The 20,425-nt window shown below is 37.3% G+C and overlaps 1 protein-coding gene and 1 pseudogene across 9 annotated transcripts in view; both read left to right on the plus strand.

The window, feature by feature from the left end:
- Positions 1-20,425, plus strand: part of BCAS3 (BCAS3 microtubule associated cell migration factor) — a 550,239-nt gene that overhangs the window by 102,913 nt on the left and 426,901 nt on the right. For all 9 annotated transcript variants that reach the window (XM_045299618.1, XM_030888097.2, XM_004706992.3 and 6 more), the window contains exons 8-9: positions 16,007-16,114; positions 18,802-18,878. In XM_045299618.1, coding sequence (XP_045155553.1) covers positions 16,007-16,114; positions 18,802-18,878 — 185 coding nt within the window. The remainder of the gene's footprint in view (positions 1-16,006; positions 16,115-18,801; positions 18,879-20,425) is intronic.
- Positions 18,399-18,547, plus strand: LOC115872985 (annotated as a pseudogene).

Genomic DNA, 20,425 nt, shown 5'->3' on the forward strand with positions numbered 1-20,425 from the left:
AGATGGGCATTAGGTCTCCACTCATTGGCAACCCCCTCCCAATTCACCTTAGGTATGATTTTGTTCTGGGCCTTAGATATCTGATACCTGATCCCATTGACACCTTATGATCACATAGACTGGTGTGCTTTTTCCATGTGGGCTTTGTTTCTTCTGAGCTAGATGGCCACTTTTTCATCTTCAAGCCTTTAAGACACCAGATGCTATATCTCTTGATTACCAGGCCCCATCAGCTTTCTTCACCACATTTGCTTATGCACACATTGTCTTCAGTGATCGTGTCAGGAAGGTGAGCATCACAGAATGCTGGATTATTACAACAAAGTGTTCTTGTGTTAAGGGAGTACTTGAGTCGAGGCCCAATGTTCATCTGCAACCTTAATTCTTGACATGTAGATATGAGTACATAGTTCTATTCCCCTCCTGTGTTTTATTTTTATATATATATATTTACATATGTAGATGCCTGTAAGATTTTTCATTTCTTTGATTAATATGGCTCATCAACAAAAATGTGAATGATATAATATATCTGATCTAACTGGAAAAGATTAAGGTAATAATCTTTTTTAAAAAGCACTCTTATTTGGAGTGAAAGTTTTGCCTAATAGTTTAGGTAATTGGTCCAAACTCAACTGTCATTGAGTCAATTTTGACTCCATAGGACATGGCAGAGTGGAGTTTGTGAGTTTTCAAGACTGTAACTCCCTTGGAACTGGTTGGTAGTTTTGAAATGCTGACCTTGTGGTTAGCAGCCCAATGTGCATGCAAACATTATGACACCAGAACTCCTTTGCAATGGACAGTCTTAATTGTATTTGGTCTAAAATGTATTAGTAAACTTGTGATCTTTGATATGTGAAAGACTTTTTTAGAATTTGTGGAAACATTTTATTTTTTTAATTCCGTATGTCAAAGCTTCCTTATATATTTATATATAAATAGCATTTCTCTTTCTAGCCTCCATATCACCATTGGTTGAAGTTAAGAGGAAACCTTTCCCATACTCCTGGTGTTCTCTCTTGCTTTCTGCCTTTACCTATTTCAACAATAGATTGTGCTTGTTTATAAACTTAATCATAAAGACATCAATACTCCCAGGTTATTTCTCATTCTCTTGTTCTCCAATCCTAATATGGGCCTGTGAACAGTGATACATATACTTTCATATTCTGTATTTTATATTCTCTTTCCATACTAAGTTTAACTTTATGCATATCATTTGTCAACATTTAATATTTAATTCTAATATTTTTTCCCATATGTAGAATTAATTTGCCTTCCCTTTGTATTTTAAAAAATGAGATTCACAGATTGTAAAATTCACCATCTTAGACTGTACAAATTCTGTGGTTTATAGTATTTTCTTAGATTTGCTAGCAAGCATAATTAATAAGGATATACTATAATCGTTGAAGAAGTGTTTCCTATTATGTTAGGAGCGAAAGAAAACGAGTTTTAGTGTGGAATAGAACCACTGTAGCTGGGTAACATTAGGTAAAACTAAAAGTACTCCACTAGTAGAGGGATGAGTCTTTTTGGATAGAGAATAAAGGAAACCTAGGGGACTCCTGGTTGAAAATTTGATACTTCTCTTGATTTGAAAATGTGTTTTATGTTACTCATGATATATCAAATAAATCTTTTTAGCACTTTACGAAATAATGGAATATGACCCGCTGCCATTGAGGCAACTTGCACACAGTACCCTGTCAGAGTTTTGGGTTATCTTGATAGTGAGATGCACTATTATTTGCTTTAGATACTAATTTACATTAGAGCTCTCAATTCTCAAGTTAATCCCGCAAATTTAGTTATATTAAACAAGAACTTTGACCATATAAAATTAATTTCACTTTAGAAAACCTTGAAGCCCGTGTTACATACCTCTTATAGTACAATGTTTTAAGTGGCAAAAATGATCAGATTATTAATAAACTGTGACATAAAAAGTTAGAGCTTATAAACATCAATTATAATGAATACCCATTAAGTCAATTTATTACTCGGTAAACTACGTACCAATCTCGGAAAGTGATTGAAACCTATATATTACAAAATACAATTTACTGTTTAAATAAAAGTGTTTATATTTTTCTTTTCTTTTTTTTTAATTGGGGGTTCGTACAACTCTTTACACAATCCCTACATCCATCCATTGTGTCAAGCACATTTGTATATTTCTTGCCATCATCATTCTCAAAACATCTGCTTTCTACTTGAGCCCTTGGCATCAGCTCATCATTTCCCCCCTTCCTTCCCTCTCTCATGAACCCTTGATAATTTATTAATTTTTTCCCCATGTCTTACACTGACCGGTGTCTCTCTCTACCCACATTTCCGTTGTCCATCCCTCTGGGAGGGGGTTATAGGTAGATCATTGTGATCGGTTCTCCCTTTCTCCCTGCACCTTCCCCTTCCCCTCCTGGTATGACTACTCTCATTACTGGTCTTGAGGGGTTTATCTGTCCTGGATTCCCTGTGTTTCCAACTCTGATCTGTACCAGTGTACATCCTCTGGTCTAGCCCGATTTGTTTGGTAGAATTAGGATTGTGATAGTGGGGGCGGGGGGTGAAGTAGTAAAGAACTGGAGGAAAGTTGTATGTTTCATCGGTGCTATACTGTACCCTGACTGGCTTGTCTCTTCTCCATTCCCCTTCTGTAAGGGGATGTCCAGTTGCCTACAGATGGACTTTGGGTTTCTACTCTGCACTCTCCTTCATTCACAATGATAAGATTTTTTTAGTACTGGGTCTTTGATGCCTGATACCTGATCCTATCAACATCTCATGATCACACATGCTGGCGTGCTTCTTCCATGTGAGCTTTGGTGCTTCTCAGCTAGATGGCCTTTGTTTATCTTTTAGCTTTTAAGACCCCAGACACTATATCTTTTGATAGCTGGGCACCATCATCTTTCTTCACCACATACCCCCTTTGTCTTCAGTGATCGTGTTGGGAAGGTGAGCATCATGGAATACCAGATTAATAGAACAAAGTGTTGTTGTGTTGAGGAAGTACTATATTTCTATTCTAGATTTTATCTTCTTTTTAAAAAAGTAATCAGTTTTGAGGTGCTCTAACAGATCTTATAACAACCCATAAATCAATTGTATTAATTGTACATGTGTTGCCATGATCATTTTTAAAACATTTTCTTTCTACTTGAGCCCTTGGTTAGATCCTCCCCCCCCCCCATTTCCCCTACTCTCCCATACTTGTGAATCCTTGATCAATGATATATTATTATTGTTATTTTTGTACCTTACCCCGTACCTTTTTAAATTTTTTTCTTATTGCTGTCCTAAATTATTCTGTCAATATTTTATGATGGCAATCTACCCAATTTCCAGTAATTGTTAAGACAGCATTTTTCTTATACTAGACTTCTTCAGTATCTGCTTTGCCATCTTATTTATATTTGCCATCCCTCAAAAAGATTTTTACCTTGTTTGGAGAAGTCTTTTCACAACCTTTTCTGAAGTCCTATGGATATCAGAGGCTCATTGTTAAATGTGAATAGATTCATCCCCATTCATTTAAATATGTTTAAGTTAGATTATATATTTTGAAAGACAAAGAGTAACTCAATTGTCTTCCTTCTATTTTTATTATTATCTTGGTAAGCAGTTTAGCATTCTTCCTTCTCATTATTCAATTAATAAAAATTACTCCCACTAAATCAAACAAATTTTATATAACCTAGATTAAATTACTTGAAAAGATTTTTCTTTTAAAATTTAGCTTTCATAAAATAAAATAAAATTTAGCTTTCTAGGGTCTTAAAGACTTGTATTCACACAAGCAGCCATCTAAGGGAGGCGTCAACTAAGCCCTCATGGAAGAAGCATACCAGCTTGTGTGATCCAAAGATGACAATAATATAATTCAAATATAACGAAAGGGAAAAGTACCAGAGATAAAATTGTGAACACCCAATTTGTGGAAGGCTGTGGACAGTGGGAGCCCAAAAAACTCATCTGTAGGGTATTTAATCAGATTAAGCCTCTGGCAGATCCCCTCTAGCCACAAGCAAAGCTCTGGAACAGCCTTACTATCAATTATTATATAGATCATTATAATTCTGATTATGTTGGATCGAGCTTGATACTGGGTCAGTTTACCCTCCTCTAGACCAGTGGTTCTCAATTTGTGGGTTACAACCCCTTTTGGGTTGCTCAATTCATAACAGTAGCTAAATTACAATTATGAAGTAGCAACAAAAACAATTTTGTGGTTGGGGGCTCACCACAATATGAGGAACTGTATTAAAGGGTCGCTGTGGCATTAGGAAGGTTGAAAACCACTGCTCTAGACTCAAGCTGAATTTGTTTTAGGTGTAGGAATCTTGTGTTTGTTCCGTAACAAAAACTTCTTTCCTGGCTTTTTAAGTATTGATGGTGGTATTTTTTTCTTACTCATTGTTTGTATTTTTATCTTCATATTACTATTGTTTTATGCTTACCACTTCATTTCATTTTTGTTGTTTATTGTTTCTGCTGGGTTTACCAGTTTGAGAAGCACAGAAGGTGTGGATGCATGGAGATAATAACTGATGCACGGGTTTCAAGGGAGTATGGGGGGGCAGGGGAGTTGTGGAGAGTGAGGGCATTTGGGGAGTAAACAATGAAGACAGTAGAGGAGGAGGAGGGAGCACTAGGAAGGTGATTATACAACTCATTTTAGAGGTGATTTAATCACTAGGAACACAAAAGGACATGTTCTGAAATTGTGGTATTGATTGTGTAATTTTTTTTGATATGATCAAACTATTGAGTTGTGTGATATGTGGATTAATTGGCAATAAAACTGTTAAAAATATTTACCTTTCTTGGTTGACATAATAATAAACCATTTGTCAAAATGAGTTGCTTTTAATACACTCCTTGGAATATTAAGACATAATCTCTTATCTTTAATCAGTAAATTCTATGAAAGAATATTGCAATCTAATCTAGTTAATGTCATTCCGAGTTAGGAAATTAATGCCTTTTCATCATCTAGGTTTTTTTTTATTCTTTAAAAGGACTCTTTAGAGATACAATTTATAATGTTTTGTTAATTTATTTTTTATTTTTTTTAGAATGAGACAGTGAGTGAGTGAGGCAGTGAGTGAGTGAGGTAGTGAGAGAGTGAGGCAGTGAAAGAGTGAGAATGAGACAGTGAGAGTGAGAATGAGACAGTGAGAGAGTCAGTGAGTGAGTGAGGCAGTGAGAGAGTCAATGTTTTGTTAATTTTAAGGCAATATTATGTCTATCAAAATAGGAATCCATTGTTCTTTCAGTATACTTTTCAAATAGAACAATTTCTATTAAAAAAATTCCCAGAATAGCAGTAAAAATTCCAATCCTAAAATAGGTTCAAGAACTTTTTCTTGGAAGAGAAAAGAACTGAGATTAAGGACCGCCTCATGAAAAATGGCATCTGCCAGTTATGGCTCCAGCTCATACAAGTCAGAAACTCAGACACAACAAACAGAGTACAGGTATTTCTCAGGACAAAGGCAAAACAGAAAAGCAACATAATATTCTGTGATACCTGCTCGAAAAGCAGGCTTATACACTAACTCAGCACTGGAAATCAAGTTTCTTAAAATAAATACAGCAATTCTTTGGTAAGATTGGTTAAAATTGATTCCCCCACCCTCAATGAATGAATGAACGAATAAACAAACCAGTGGGTCTTAGATAAACTCACTGAGATTGCCAAACTCTGCTGGAGGGATTTAACACCCTCTGACCAAACATGAACACCAATCTTTCCCAGAGGAAAGGGGGCAAAATGTGAAGGGAAACTCAAAGTGACCATTGAATTTCGAAATTATTTGAAATCAGTCTACAATGTTTTTAATGTGAACCCCCAAAACAAGTGTTTTGGGAATGAGGCAATCCAGGCTCATTTATCAGGGATTTTAACGATAGCTTGAACTTTGGTTTCCTAGATTAAAAAAAAATTCCAAATAGAGAGTCTACTCTGGGGCTTGGTTGTAGGAAAGTTGAGTCTTTTGAGCAACCTTGCTTTGGCCCATCTTATGCCTCAGCTTATATTTTCACTTATCTTTCGGTCCATTACCTGAAGTCTTTTAAGATGCTTGAACCAATGCTCACAGTTCTTTTTGGGCACCTTAAAAACTTTGGGATTCCTTCATAATCCCTATATGAAACCTGCTTTAATTCTTGAGTTTAATGCATTCTGTTCCTTCAAATAGAAAGTAGACAAAAGTGGCCATTAATTTTCAAGTTATCTCACAGGAACTTATACCAGGCAAACAATAACATTCAGGTTATTCATGCAGTGAATTGGGGTCCCCAAAGTTAGCTCTATATGTCCTTTATATATGATATCTCCCATCTTCTAATGATAGTCAAAACAAACATTTACTTGCAGGAATCAAACCCAAGTTCACAATATAACTCAACGAACTGTCAACACAAGGAGTGAAAGGGCTCCACGTTGAGAGGTTATTTTACCTTAAACAATTCCTGAGAATTCCAGAGCACACAGAGGAATAGGAACACCATTAATCAAAAATATAAAATGCTCCGGGGTTCAAGCAGAAAGAGGGGTATTTATACATAGGAAAGGTAGTGGGTTAATGATTATAGGTCAGCTTACGTTTGAAGTCCTTAGAAACTTCAGTTTAAAGTCATCTTGGTTAGGGGTGAGACCATTTAGGTGTGAGACCCCAGCTGATTTAGTTATACTTGATTTTAGAATTGTCACCAGTTCATGATTGTAGCTGGATGAGGGAGAAGGGAAGGAGGGCAGGAAAAAGTGTTTACACATGCTTTCTAAATTGTTTACATCTTAATCTGTTTCATGAGAGTGCATTATCATTCTTAGTCTGATGTGAGCGCCCCTAGTTTGTTTTCTGATCCTGACTTATTTACTTCCGTAACACACCCCCATAACGTGAGTCTAGTCTGTGATTAGAGTGTAGCCATTGAAATGAATTACTGAACCCAGCAGAGAGCTAAAGTGCCATTGGGAGAGTCTCAGACTAGGTGGAGGCATTTCTCAATTGTGTCAGCCTTGTGGCAGTCAACCTTGGGTTGGTGTAGATTTAGATTCTACTTTTTCGTATCGCCAGAGGTGGGCAGACAAGGCACCTACGACATTTCCTTCCATCAGCTGTAGATAGCAAGGCAAATCCACCAGCCACTTCATGCTTATGTCAGAATCCACTTGCGGGCAATGGGTTAATGGTCATCTGCATATTTTCTATGTAAAATCCCCATACGTTTTAATTAACAAGTTTAGGAAGTTCTTTTGTACCAAAAAAATCTTAATTCTCAGTGGTGATTAGTTTAATGGTGCTCTATGCAGAGAACTTTCATCTTTTCAATTGTTTTTTATGGCCAATACCTGTGACTTAAGATTTGATTATATAGGTTATAATGAAGACTCAACATATTTTTTTATTTATTAAAGGAATGGTGGAAGAATATGGGGGATAGATTAATAAACTTTCAGAATTTAATAAACCATATATGGGCTTGAATTTAAAACATTTATGATTATTGAGAATTTAACCAAATACCCTTTAGGCAAGTATAGTTATTTGTTTATGTAGTTTGTTTTTTAGATGAAAATATTTACTGTCTTTTAAATATTTTTACTAATAAGGTTAGTTAAGAAATACTGTTTAACTATTTTGCTTATGGTTCATAATTGTTTAAATTACCTTTCACTTTCAATTTGGGAAGCATTTTAAAGAATAGCTCTTTAAATAGATTTAATCAACCCTATTTACTGAAATGAATTAAATATATAAATTCCATAACTGGCGGTTGTAATATAAAAATGTGGACTTTTTCTCTCTAATAAAAAGTTAATGACTTCCTTTATAGATGTAGATCAGATATAATGTAGGGAACAGATTTTTGTGGTAAAAATTTTTCCAACACACGTATGTGGTAATTCATTTCAAAACAAGTTACTTGGGCTAAGGGAATGTCAGTTAAGGAGAATTTACACTCATTTTCACTTATTTATCATGAAAACGATAAAATGATTTTACTTTACATATTGTTGTCTACTTACTAGAAAAGCTAAGAAGCTTGATCAGAATTTAGAGGCCCATTAGTCACCAGTTAGTATTAAAAATGATTATTTCTGCTTTTCCTCTAACCATTGATTTTGCTTGACATAGATTTAGTCACATTCTAAATTTGTCTCTTAACATGTCTATTAGAAAATTTTTAGTGTTTTCTTTATATGATGTTATAGTTTTCTTTTTTTTGAAATAAAGTAAAATATGTATTTTAATAGAAATTTTATTCCACACTAATAACAGTAACCTTCTTCAGTATCATTAATCAAGAGAAGTCATGCTAACTCACAAACGAACGTCCATAGAAACAGTGAACCCTCAGTTCCAAGCTCTGTGAAAATGTTATAGTTTTCTTATGACTAATTCAAACATTCACCTTTAAAAATGTTAATGCATTTGAACTTTGTAGGAAGTAGATCAAGTGTACAACTTTCCTGTGGCATTGTTTGCTATGTCCCACATGTAGAAAGTTTAGGCTTATCTCTTATGGAACACTCTAGCTACTCACTTTGTTCTATGGAAAGCTTTTAGATCAGCCAGCTCTGCACTAAAATTGAAGTTTTCTGTGTCCCCCAGGAATAGTAGTAACAGTTTTAAAGAGAATTCAGAGGACAGGGGGTATGTCGGGCCTGTACACAAGCTGTTATTTGCAGGAAGTATGCCGATGGCTCTATGAATGTGTAACTTTGTGAAGGCTCTTCTTTTAAAGAGTTATCTTTATTAGACATTGAATGAGGTTTTCCTTCTGCACACATATTAATACAGGTTTTTTAGTTCTGCCAAGCCTTGTTCAGTCAGCTTTGACCCTTCATAGCGATTGTTTTGTCTGCTTTTACTGGGGGATCTACAGGAAGAAGCTCCGTTGTGACTTTGTATGGTGAAGTGATCAGAATTTCACTTTCTAGTTTGCTTCAACCATAATGAGCTGTTAATTGAAAGTGACAAGATGTTGTTTCCCTCACAGCTGCTCTGAAAAAATGCTAGATTTCCTTTATTATTAACTCATTCCTTCTCCGCATAGGAATGAAAAATGGTATGGGCCAGTTTTAAAGCTTGAATTTCATGTTTTGCTAAATTCTCCCTCTCTCTAGTTTAGTCAGTTGTATACCAGAGGCAATTGTGTGAGCAGAACAAGAGAATACTGCACGGTTTAAAATCAGGAAAAGTGTGCATCAGGGTTGTATCGTCTTACCATACTTGTTCAGTCTGTATGCTGAGCAAATCATCAGAGAAGCTGGATTATACGAAGGATGTGGTATCAGGATTAGAGGAAGGCTTATTAACAACCTGTGATATGCAGATGATCCAACCTTGGTTGCTGAAAGTCAGGAGGAATTGAAGTACTTGCTGAGGAAGATCAAAGATTGTAGCCTTCAGTATGGATCACAACTCAGTGTAAGGAAGACCAACATCCTCACAACTGGACCAATTGGTAACATCATGATACACGGACATTGTCAAGGATTTTGGCCTGCTTGTATCCACAATCAGTGCTCACGGAAGCACTAGTCAAGAGTGCCAAAGATGTATTGCACTAGGTAATTCTGCTGCATAAGTCTTCTTTAGAGTATTGGGGAAAAAAAGATGTTTCTTTGAGGACTGACCCAAGGTACGCCTGACCCAAGCCATGGTATTCTCTATTGCATCATATGCACATGAAAGTTGGGCAGGAATAAGAAAGACTAAAGAAGAATGGATGCATTTGAATTGCGGTTCTGGAAAAGAGTATTGAAAGTACCATGGACTGCTAAACGGACAGGCAGTTCTGTATTGGAAAAATTAAGGCTGGGGTACTCTGAAGAAGCAAGGATGGCAAGACTTTGTCTTACATATTTTGGACAGGAGAGACCAGTCCCTGGAGGAGGACATCATGTTTGGCAAAGTGGAGGGGCGGTGAAAAAGAGGAAGGCCCTTGAGGAGTGGGATTGACACAGTAGCTACACCAGTGGCCTCAGGGATAGGAACAATTATGAAGATGGTGCAGAACCATGAAGTATTTGGTTCTTTGGTACAGAGGGTCACTATGGGTCAGAGCTGACTTGCTGGCATCTAACAACAACACGAAAGATATCACACATTTTCATTACTCTGAATATTTTCTTTTGACATTTTTGTCTCTGTATGTTCCCTTCATCCCAGGCCCCTGACAACTTCTAATTTGCTACTTATTATTATTATTATTATTATTATTATTATTTTGCCCTGTTCAGGTTTCTTACATAAAAAATGTATACCTGTCTTTTTCATTTAGCATAATGTTTATGGAATTTTTGCATGCTTTTGAATGTGTAATTAGTTTGTTCTTTTAAAGTGTTGACCAGTATTCCATCATATCAATATACTATAATTTTTATTATCCTACTAATGCATATTAGAGGTTTTTTTACTTCCAGTTTTCATTATAAGACACAGGAAAATTCTTGACTGAGAAATTACTGGCACATATATATGTTCAGATTTTGGTTTTTTTTTTCAAAAAATTTTATTGGGGGCTCCTACAACTCTTGTTACAAACCATTCATCAGTTGTATCTGACATTTATACATATATTCCATCGTTCTTTTCTAGACATTTACTTTCCATTGAGCCCTTGGGATCAGCTCCTCTTCCCACCCATCCCCAACCCTCGTGGCCCCTTGATAGATTGTAGATTGTTAATTATTTTTAAAATCACACAACGACCGCTGGCTCCCTTCCCCTGTGGTTTCTGTTGTTCTTCCCTCTGGATGGGGGTGTGTGGTTATGTGCCATTCATTGTAATCGGTGTCCCTATCCCTCCCCACCATTCCCCCTTTCCCCTACCCTTTTGGTATCTCTTTTCCCATTCATGTTCCTGGGTTCCATGTGTTGTGAGTTTTATCCCTTGCCTATAACTATGTACATGCTCCTGTCTAGTCTAGATTGGGAAGTGGCACAGAGTTCGTGATAGCAGGGGGTGAGGGGATCTCCAGGGATCAGAGGTATATTGCATGACCCATTGGTGCTCTAATGCACCCTGATTGACTCATCCCCACCCTGAAACCCCTCTGTGGGGGATGTTCCATTGTCCAAAGATGGGCTTTGGGTCTCCACTCCAACCTCCCTCCATTCTCACCAGTGCATTTTTGTTTGTTTGTTTACCGTTTGTTATAAGTCTTCTGATCATCCTTGCCTGGTCTCGATGACACCTCATGATTGCACTGGCTGGTGTGCTTCTTCCACATGGGCTTGTTGCTTCACTGTTGGATGGCCACTTGTTTAACTTCAAGCCTTGGAGACCCCAGACACTATATCTTTTAATAGCCGGGTACCATCTGTCTTTACCACTTCTGCTTATGCACCCATCTTTGTCTTCAGTGATTGTGTAGTGGGGGTGGTGGGTGGTGTGGGAGGTGAGCATCACAGAATGCCAATTTGTTAGAACAAAGTATTCTTGTATTGAAGAAAGGTATGAACCGAGGTCCAAGGTCCTTCTACAACTTCAGTGTATTGCCTTATAAGTATATGTTCATAGGCCAATACCACTATTGTTATAGATTAATATATTTGCATAAATACACACCTGTTAATCTCTCTATGACTTTGCTTCTTAGAGCTTGCCTCTGTTTCCTTTTGCCTCCTCCTGCCCCGCCATCACTTTCCCTCTGCTTCCACCTCTTAGTGCTTCCTCTCCACTAGCCTGGTGTTGCTCTACTACTCACAGGTTCTCTACCCTCTCATAGATGTTGGTTCTGCTTCCCTAGTTGTTCCCCTGTCCATGATCCTGTCCGCTCACCACACCCTTCTCCCCACCTCCTTCTTCCCCCTCTACCTTCCAGGGCCATTGGCCCCATTGCCTTCTTCCCCAGCTTCCCTCCCATGTCCTAGTCTGAACAATAAGAAAACATATGGTTGAAGAAAGAAAAGAGAAAAAGATGAGAGAAAAGAAGAAAAAGAAAGAAAGAAAGATAAAAACACCCCACATAGTCCAGGTCTGTTTGCTGGTCCCCATGAGACCCTACCTTCTGGTCTTGAGGGAGATCTGGGGGCTGCCCCTCTTCACCCAAAGTCCATTCTTGGAGCTCCTCAGGGGCTCTGTGGCTCGGCTGTACTCCAGTTGCTGATCTGTTATGCTCCATTCCCGCACTCTCCCCACCCCATGTGTCCCCATTATTGTCCCCTGTGTCTGTATGCTCTAGTTAGGGGACAGCATGTCTTGAGTTGCTGGTAGCCCTACAGTCCTCTCTGTACCTTAGCAGCTCCATGCAGGGACCTCATCCTCTGGGCTTGGTGTGCCTATATGGAGTCTAGGCCGACTGTCCCCTCTTTTCCTTCTTGTTTGGCTTCCGTCTGGGTATGGTAGGCTGGTTCCTTTCCCCCACCAGAAGGTCTAGTGTCATTCTCTGCGGAACACACTTCCAGGGTGGGAAATGCATTCCTCCATGTGTTACGTTGCCCTCCTGGATTGGCACGCTGTGGTGAGGTCTGTATGCACCCTCCAGTTCTGTGTAGACACAACCAATACTCTCCCCATGGGTGGGTTGGTGCCCTGATCCCCCCCCCCCCATGTCATCATCTCAGTGTCTCCACACCCTATTCTCCCACTTCCTTTTCCCTTTCCCTTCTTTATGTTGAATTCACATGCACCTCCCTGGGTTTGGTCTGACAGCTGTCCCCCCACCCCCCACTGCCTGTGCTTCCACCCATATATTGTGATATCAGTGTCTTTTCTTCTAGTCCTGCTGTGCTGATTGTACTTACCTCAGGGGACTTATGTTATACTTCTCTGTTTGAGATTAGTTTACCTTGCTTAACATAATTCCATCCAATTGGCTTACCTCGCTTAACATAATTACCTTCCCATGAAACGATGTGTTTCATGTGATCGTCTGTGCTTTTTAGTGCTGCACAGTACTCCATTGTGTGTATGTGCCAGAGAGTACTAATCCACTGTCTATCGATGGAAATTTAGGTTGTTTCCAACTCTTTGCGATTGTGAATTGCACCGCAATAAACATTGGAGTGCAGTTGACTGGTCATGTTTTATTTCTTACCTCCTCTGGGTATATGCCCAGAGGAGGGATAGCTGGGTCATAAGGTAGATCAATTTCCATTTTCTTTAAGTATCACCAGATCGCTATTCACATTGGCTGTTCATATTTACATGACCACCAGCAGTGGAGGAGGGTTCCTATTTCATGACATCCCCTCCAATATTTGTTGCTTTCTGATTTTCCCATTTGGGCTAACCTCAGGGGTGTTAGATGGTATCTCATGGTTGTTTTAATTTGCATTTCTCTTATAGCTAATGAACGGGAACACTTTCTCATGTGTTTGTTGGCCATGAGGTCTCCTCCCGAGTGAAAATTCTTTTCAGTTCTTTTGCCCCCTTCCTTAGGGGGTTAATTGTTTCCCCCTTTTTGCAGGCCATGACGGTGTTGTAGATTTTAGTAATAAGTCCTTTTTCTGTTGTGTCATTACTGAAAATCCTCTCCCAGTCTGTGGGTTGCCTTGTTACCCTCTTGGTGAAGTCTTTCAAGGTGCACAGGTGTTTTATTCTTATTAAATCCCATTTGTTGATTTCCAGTTCACCTGTGTGTGTACCCTTCCATATTTCAGTGAGCTTATGAATTCCCTTGGCCATATGTTCAGATTTTTAAGAAATTCCAAAACCAGCTTTAAGAGATACTTTGGCATTCCCATTTACTGTACATACTCATTTATAAGCAGAGTTTTTCAGCACATTTTTTAATGCAGTTTTTGTGGTTAAATTAGGTGCCTCAGCTGATATTCGGGTCGGCTTATACTATACTTTCTTGTCATTGCTTCTTATTGGCCACCTTTTTTTCATTTTAGCTATTTAGTGGATTTAGTAGTATCTCTTATTGGCATGTGCTTTTGAGTTAATTAAAAATTGTAGTGACCCTGTCCGACAGGGTGAACTGTCAGAGAAGGTTTTCCCAGGCTGAATCATCCTACTTTTTTTCTGGGGCCTTCTCTTATTAGATTGTTCAATAGTAAAATCTGGAACCATTTTCAGATCTCAGGCTAGATGAGCCTATGCATGATTTGTTTGCACTCTTAGTCTTGTAATTTCTTATTTATTCTTTATTTTCCTCGTACCTTCCCCCCTCCCCCCAGATTAATAGAAACCAGGCTTCCCACCACCATAACAAGTTACAGCCTCAGAAACCCTACGCTGCAGAGTCACTATGAGTTGGAATTGACTCAATGGCAGTGAAGAGCTATGGTCTGTATCTTAGATGGACACTTGTAAGCCAATGAAAAAGCAAAAACTTTTTATTGTGAACTAGGTGAAGGTTTGCAGAGCAGGTTACAGGTTTTCATTCAAAATTACCTACTAGTCTGGTGAATTCATCTATTGCAATTTCCACAGTGTACCTTTGCTTATCCCATTTCCTTCCTGTTTCCTGTTTTCATGCCTCTTTCTTCCTCAACCCTTTGTCCTTGGTTAAAGTGCTGCTCTTTTGACCTTAACTGGTTGATTATAATAACACGGAGGTGAAGGCCCAGGGCCATAATCTTGGGGATCCCACCTGTCTCTAGCTAGTAAGCCAGTTCTCTTGCAATTTTAAGTTCTGTTCCACAGTTTTCCCCACACACTATCCAGAACACTCATTTTCAGATTGACCTCTCTGGTTCCCTGTTTTCATTATTACAGCTTTGTTTTATATTTGAAAATTATTTATCTGGCTTGGTATTCTGGTTTGCTGTCTTGTGTCTTAATTAGAGGTTGTTCTTCTGAAGGACTCCTTTTAATATTACTTGTGAGTTTGGTCTTTTTTGGTTAGTAGATGACTCATTAGGCACCTTACATTATAACAGAGGGAAGCACTGCCTGCTCCTGCGCCGTCCTCATAATTGTTCTTGGTTTTGAGCTCATTATTGCAGCCATCTCCTTGAAGGTCTTCTTTCTGCTGCCTCTCCTGACAACATATCCAACATCTATGAGACAAAGTCTTGCCGTCATTTCACTAAGGAGCATTCCGGCTTTACGTTTTCCAAGACAGATCTGTTTGTTCTGTTGGCAGCCCACAGTACTTTGAACACTCTTCGCCAGCACCAGAATTCAGATGCGTTGATTCTTCTTCAGTCTTCCTCGTTCGTTGTCCAAGTTTCACATCTTGGACAATTGAAATTGCATCTGGGGCAATTGAAAAAAGTTTGGGCCTAGTTTTTACAAATTCCCTTAATTCTATTTATCTAGGAATGTCCTGGCTTCACTATTGTGTATTTGAAAGAGAGTTTTCTTGGAAATATAGTTGGTTGACAATTCCTTTCAGGTTTAAAAAAAAACAGCATACCATTTCCTTTTCTGCCGAGAAATCAGCATTTAATCTTCCTAGTGCTCTTTTGTTGGTGACCCTTTCTTTCTTCCCACAAATTGTTCTCACAAATACTTCTTTATCTCTGCAAAGTGTGAGCCTCCTGTGACTTGGTGACTTTTGGGTGGGGTGTAATACCCTGGATGTGGTTTGTTGAGCTTTTGGGATAAAAACCTTGTCTTTCTGTCCATAAACTTTGGGAAATTCTATTTGTGATAATTTCCCCCCCTTCTTACTTCATGTACATACATGTTAATTCATTTCAGTTATATGTAAAATCCTCTTTACAATGTCCCAAATAACTTTTAAGCTTTTTTTTCTCATATTTCTCAAACAAATTAGTGCAAAGGGATGTGTCTTCTCTTTTGGTGATTTACCATCTAATTCACTATTATGTATTTACTGACAAAATCAAAGCTCTTTCTCTGCCCCATATATAATGGTAATTTGTTGGATGGTAGTGATTTTTCTTCCCTAGCTTTTAATTTCTGGATTTTATATATTATTATCTTTCTTTGGAAGGTTGAAGTCAATTTGCCAAAATTATTTTTATAATGGGTTTTAATAATGTATTCAATAAGGAATATGCCTCTGCCTTACTCTTTTTATTTATTTTTATTTTTAATATTAGCTTTTATCTTCTTTTAGCACAAGCCCTCCTTACTGCTGTGTGGATCTGTATTCACTTCGCACTGGGGAGATGGTCAAGTCCATACAATTTAAAACACCAATCTATGACCTCCACTGTAACAAGCGGTAAGTAGCTTTTTTGTCTGTTACTTCATATGATAACACATGTATAAAATACAGAGTTCTCCTCATTACGTGGAGGGCTAATTTTCCTATGAAGTATCATCCGAATGTTCTAAAAGCAAGTTTCTGGAATGTAAAAAATGCTTTTAGATCATCTTTATTAATTTACACTTCATAATGTTTAAAGACTATGTTGATTTTCCCTTCTTAAATTTATTCATTAAAAGAGCTGTAAAATTTCAAATAGATTGAATTTCAATATCACCTCTAGTAATATAGAAAACTTAGTTTATGTTAGTACATAAGCTTAGATCAGAAGGAGTAACCTCTGTCAGTCAATTTGTTTACCATTCGAGAAAACAAAGTCCCTGGTTGATAGAGGGCCGTTCAAGGTTATTGATGCAGATATAAATCATCCTTCTCATTAAAAAGCGAATATATGAAATAAATGTAAAGTGTTGATTAAATTTGTAAAGCGATATTTCATGAAGTGGATTGGAAAAGTTGATTTGCGTGCCTTTATATGCCTGAACAATTGTGAGCATAGTGTAGGACAGTGTTTTGTTGTACATGGGGCTGCTATAACTTGGAAATGACTCAGTGGCACCCAGCAGCGACACCACCACAGGCTTCTGATACAAGAATGTATACTGGAGTACAGACAGAGCATGACACGATGGCAGAGAAAGGGCCGCTCCGTAAATCGTGTAATTCCTAATGAAGTCCTTTGAGCCATCATGTGGAATACATTCCCCAAAGGAGGAAAGTACAATGTAACATTTTTGTTACATTGACGATATATAAACACATGCATACTCAAAATAAAACCTGTAACAACAAAAAGGAGATGCCATTTCTTATCAGTTAAAAATATTTGCATGGTTTTGTGAAAGAAAATAATTTATAGTTCTACGTAATCTTATTTTTGTTGAGGTCTTATTTGTTATTATAAAGTCTTTCTATGTGAATTTTAACCCCCTTTCTTTTCTCTTCCTACCAATTGGAAGTAAACATATTTAAAATGAAAGGCTGTATGAACTGAAAACTGAAGTGTGACCTCAGGACTTTGTCAATGTTATCCTTGAATCATTACAAGCAATCTCCGGGATAAGAATGAGATACATTCTGATTTTTAAGTAGAATTTTTTTGTGTGTAAATCAGAACAAGTCCATATGGTTCTGAGGACACCTTACTTTAGTGTGAAAAACACAACAGCAAAAACCTTGGTGCTACCGTACATACTCGTGTATAAGCTGAGTTTTTCAGCACATTTTTAATGCAGTTTTTGTGGTAAAATTATGTGCCTCGGCTGATATTTGGGTTGGCTTATACTTGAGTATATACGGATTTCAGTGATTTTTTTAAAGCTGCATGTGTGTGCAGTGCAGTGCAGCAAGTAAAGGTGTTTGTGATGTGGGGGTTGGTTCAATTGTTTCAGAGCTTCCAACTGTTGACCAGAGTTACAAGATGGCTACAAAGATGAAAGCACTGTGGGCAAATATGGCAGTGCCCTTTTCAAAGGTGATGGTTCACTGCACTGTCCTGAATGTGTGTGGCTCGCCACAGTACTGCCAATAAGTTAGTCTCATACACCAGGCTCTGTGAGGACTCCCATTCCAGGGCTTCAGCTTGTAATTTTTTCCAATCCGATTATTCTAACAATTTAAATGGAAAACATAGGTCTGTACTTATTTTTCTGGCCATGACAAAACTGGTTTAAACTCATTGGAAGCCCTGAATAAATGGCAGATAGATGTGTCCTTTTTTTTTAAGTCTGTAACTGTCAAACTTGTTGTCATGAGTTGATTCTGATTCTGCGGCCCTAGAGGACAGAGTTAAAGTACCCTTAGGGTTTCCAGGCAGTCATCTTAGTGGAAGCAAACTCTTACATCTGTAGGACAGCTGGTGGGTTTGAACTGATGACCTTTTGGCTAGCTGCTGAAAATTTCACTAATGTTCCACCAGGGCTGCTTGGATTATCCATACATTATCATAAATGCAGCTTTTCTTATGGAAATCCTTTTGTGTATGAGTGTTTGTTCAGGTATTTCTTAAAATGTATTTTAGCAATTGGCTTCTTAAAGTATTTCCAAGGAAAATTTAATTTGTACTGAATTTGATCAAATACATTGAATAAGTTCTATATAGTTCATTTATACTAAATAGCAGTTGTCTTAATATATCTCCCCCCAATTACATTGGAAAGTCCAACAGTCATTTTAAGTGGCAAGTACATGAATCCATTTTATATTTAATTCCATGACTATTGAGTTTCATAATGAAAATAAAATTATGGCAGGAGAGATACCATAATCACGAAGGTGGTTTTCCCAGGGCGAGGCTTATCCATTGCACTCCAGATGTGCAGACCCCTGCGATTTCCCCAATGTGGGAAACTCAACTGCTTAATTTGTGGTAGTGGGGGACTGCATTCGGAAAAAAAAAAATAATAATTTTTATGGTGAAATTGTTTTATTTTGATAACTTTCTTACTTGTAATCATCTTAATTTTGCCTCAAACCAGGCCTTATGGTTAATTTTTTAAATCTTTATTTCTAGCCCAATTTTATAATTGCATTATTAGTTCATTGTTTTCTTTGAAATAACGTAAATTAATAAATAAGTTTATGAAATTTCATATTCTTACATGTTTTTTGTTTTGGTATCTCTTCCCTTCTCTTAATTTTAGGATACTTGTTGTAGTCTTGCAGGAGAAAATTGCTGCCTTTGATAGCTGTACCTTCACAAAAAAATTCTTTGTTACAAGTAGGTACCAAATTGTTTTATTTTCTATCATAATGCATTTGGTTTTATATTACTTGATAGCATTATCAGACTAATTTTAATATAAGTTTGTCAGTGTTTTGTGGATGTTCACTTGTGATCCCATTTCATAGTGATTCTCTGGATGTCCTTGGGTTCAATTTTACAATTTTGTTTTTAATTTTATTTATTTTGCTGAGTAAGCCACATACTTTACTTCAGTTTCTCCTATGAAAAATTTGGTAGTTCATTTGTTTTATTTAGCTATTTCTTATCTTATGAAAACTGTTTACTTGACTTTACTAGATTACCCTACCTGATGTAGCGGGAGAAATACATCTTAACAATGTGCCTGTTTTTCTCTTTCTCATTCTCTCTTCCTAAATCTCCACAGCTGTTTTTGCTCAGAGGGGGAGTAATAAAAATGGACATCAGGTGGTACCCAACTATCGGAAAAATAATATCAGATCTTAAAGACTTGTCTTAAAACAAAGAGCCACCTAAGTGTGGTGTCAGCTAAGTCCACATGAAAAGAGTACATCAGCTTGTGTGACTCAAGATTGTAAATAATAACATCTATGATCAGAGAAGGGGATTATATTAGAGCTTAAATTCTGAACACCTGCTTTTCAGAAAGCTATGGATGACAGTGCAAGCCTAAAATCCATTTGCAGATTCTTCAGGCAGATTAAGCCTGTATTGAACTCCCTCAGACCATTGACTAGGAACGTGAGTAGTCTTGCCTTCAGACAGAGTGGGCTAGAAAGTGATTTGCTGCAGAACGTTAAAATTCAAAATATTACTACTTTCCATCTTTACTAATTTTTAATTTTAGTTTATATTATTTTTATATTGAGGGTTTTTAATGTTTTTTATTGTTGTTGGTTATTTGTATGAGTTTCTTTATATATATGAAATCCAGGTAGATCATTCATAGAGACAATAATTAGATTAATACTTCCTTTCGGTTGTTATAGGGTAAGTTGGGAGGTATGGGAAGGTAATAATGATGGGTACAAGAATGAAAAACAAACACGCACACACAAAAGAATGAAGAACATTCTAAAATTCATTGTGGTGTTGATTGCACAGCTCTTTTAAATATATCTAAACAATTGAATTGATGGTCTGATATGTGAATTGTAAGTCAATAAATCTTTTTTTAAAAGTAAAGAGATAAGAAAAGAAAAGAAAAAAAGAATGGATCTCAGAATCCAAACTTTAATTCCTGCCACTCCTTATCACGCAGGACTCAGAATAAACAAACAAAATATATGTTAATTTTAAAGAACACATTCAATTGTTAGTAAAAACCTTTCAACTTTTCTGGAATTAGAGGAAAGTTGCCTTTGTTTAATTCTTTGTTTTGTCCCCTTAGCCCTTCAGTCTACTCTAGCATTAGTCCAATAGAGAAAGATGAGGTGAAGGTAAATACACTGTTAGAAACCCTAAATCAGTGGTTCTCGACTTGTGGGTTGCGAACCCTTTGAGGAATGAACAACTCTTTCGCAGGGGTTGCCCGATTCATAACAGTAGCAAAATTACAGTTA

Source organism: Echinops telfairi, unplaced genomic scaffold, assembly GCF_000313985.2.
Source record: "Echinops telfairi isolate 266 unplaced genomic scaffold, ASM31398v2 ScPeMD7_7458;HRSCAF=8496, whole genome shotgun sequence".
NCBI lineage: Eukaryota > Metazoa > Chordata > Mammalia > Afrosoricida > Tenrecidae > Echinops > Echinops telfairi.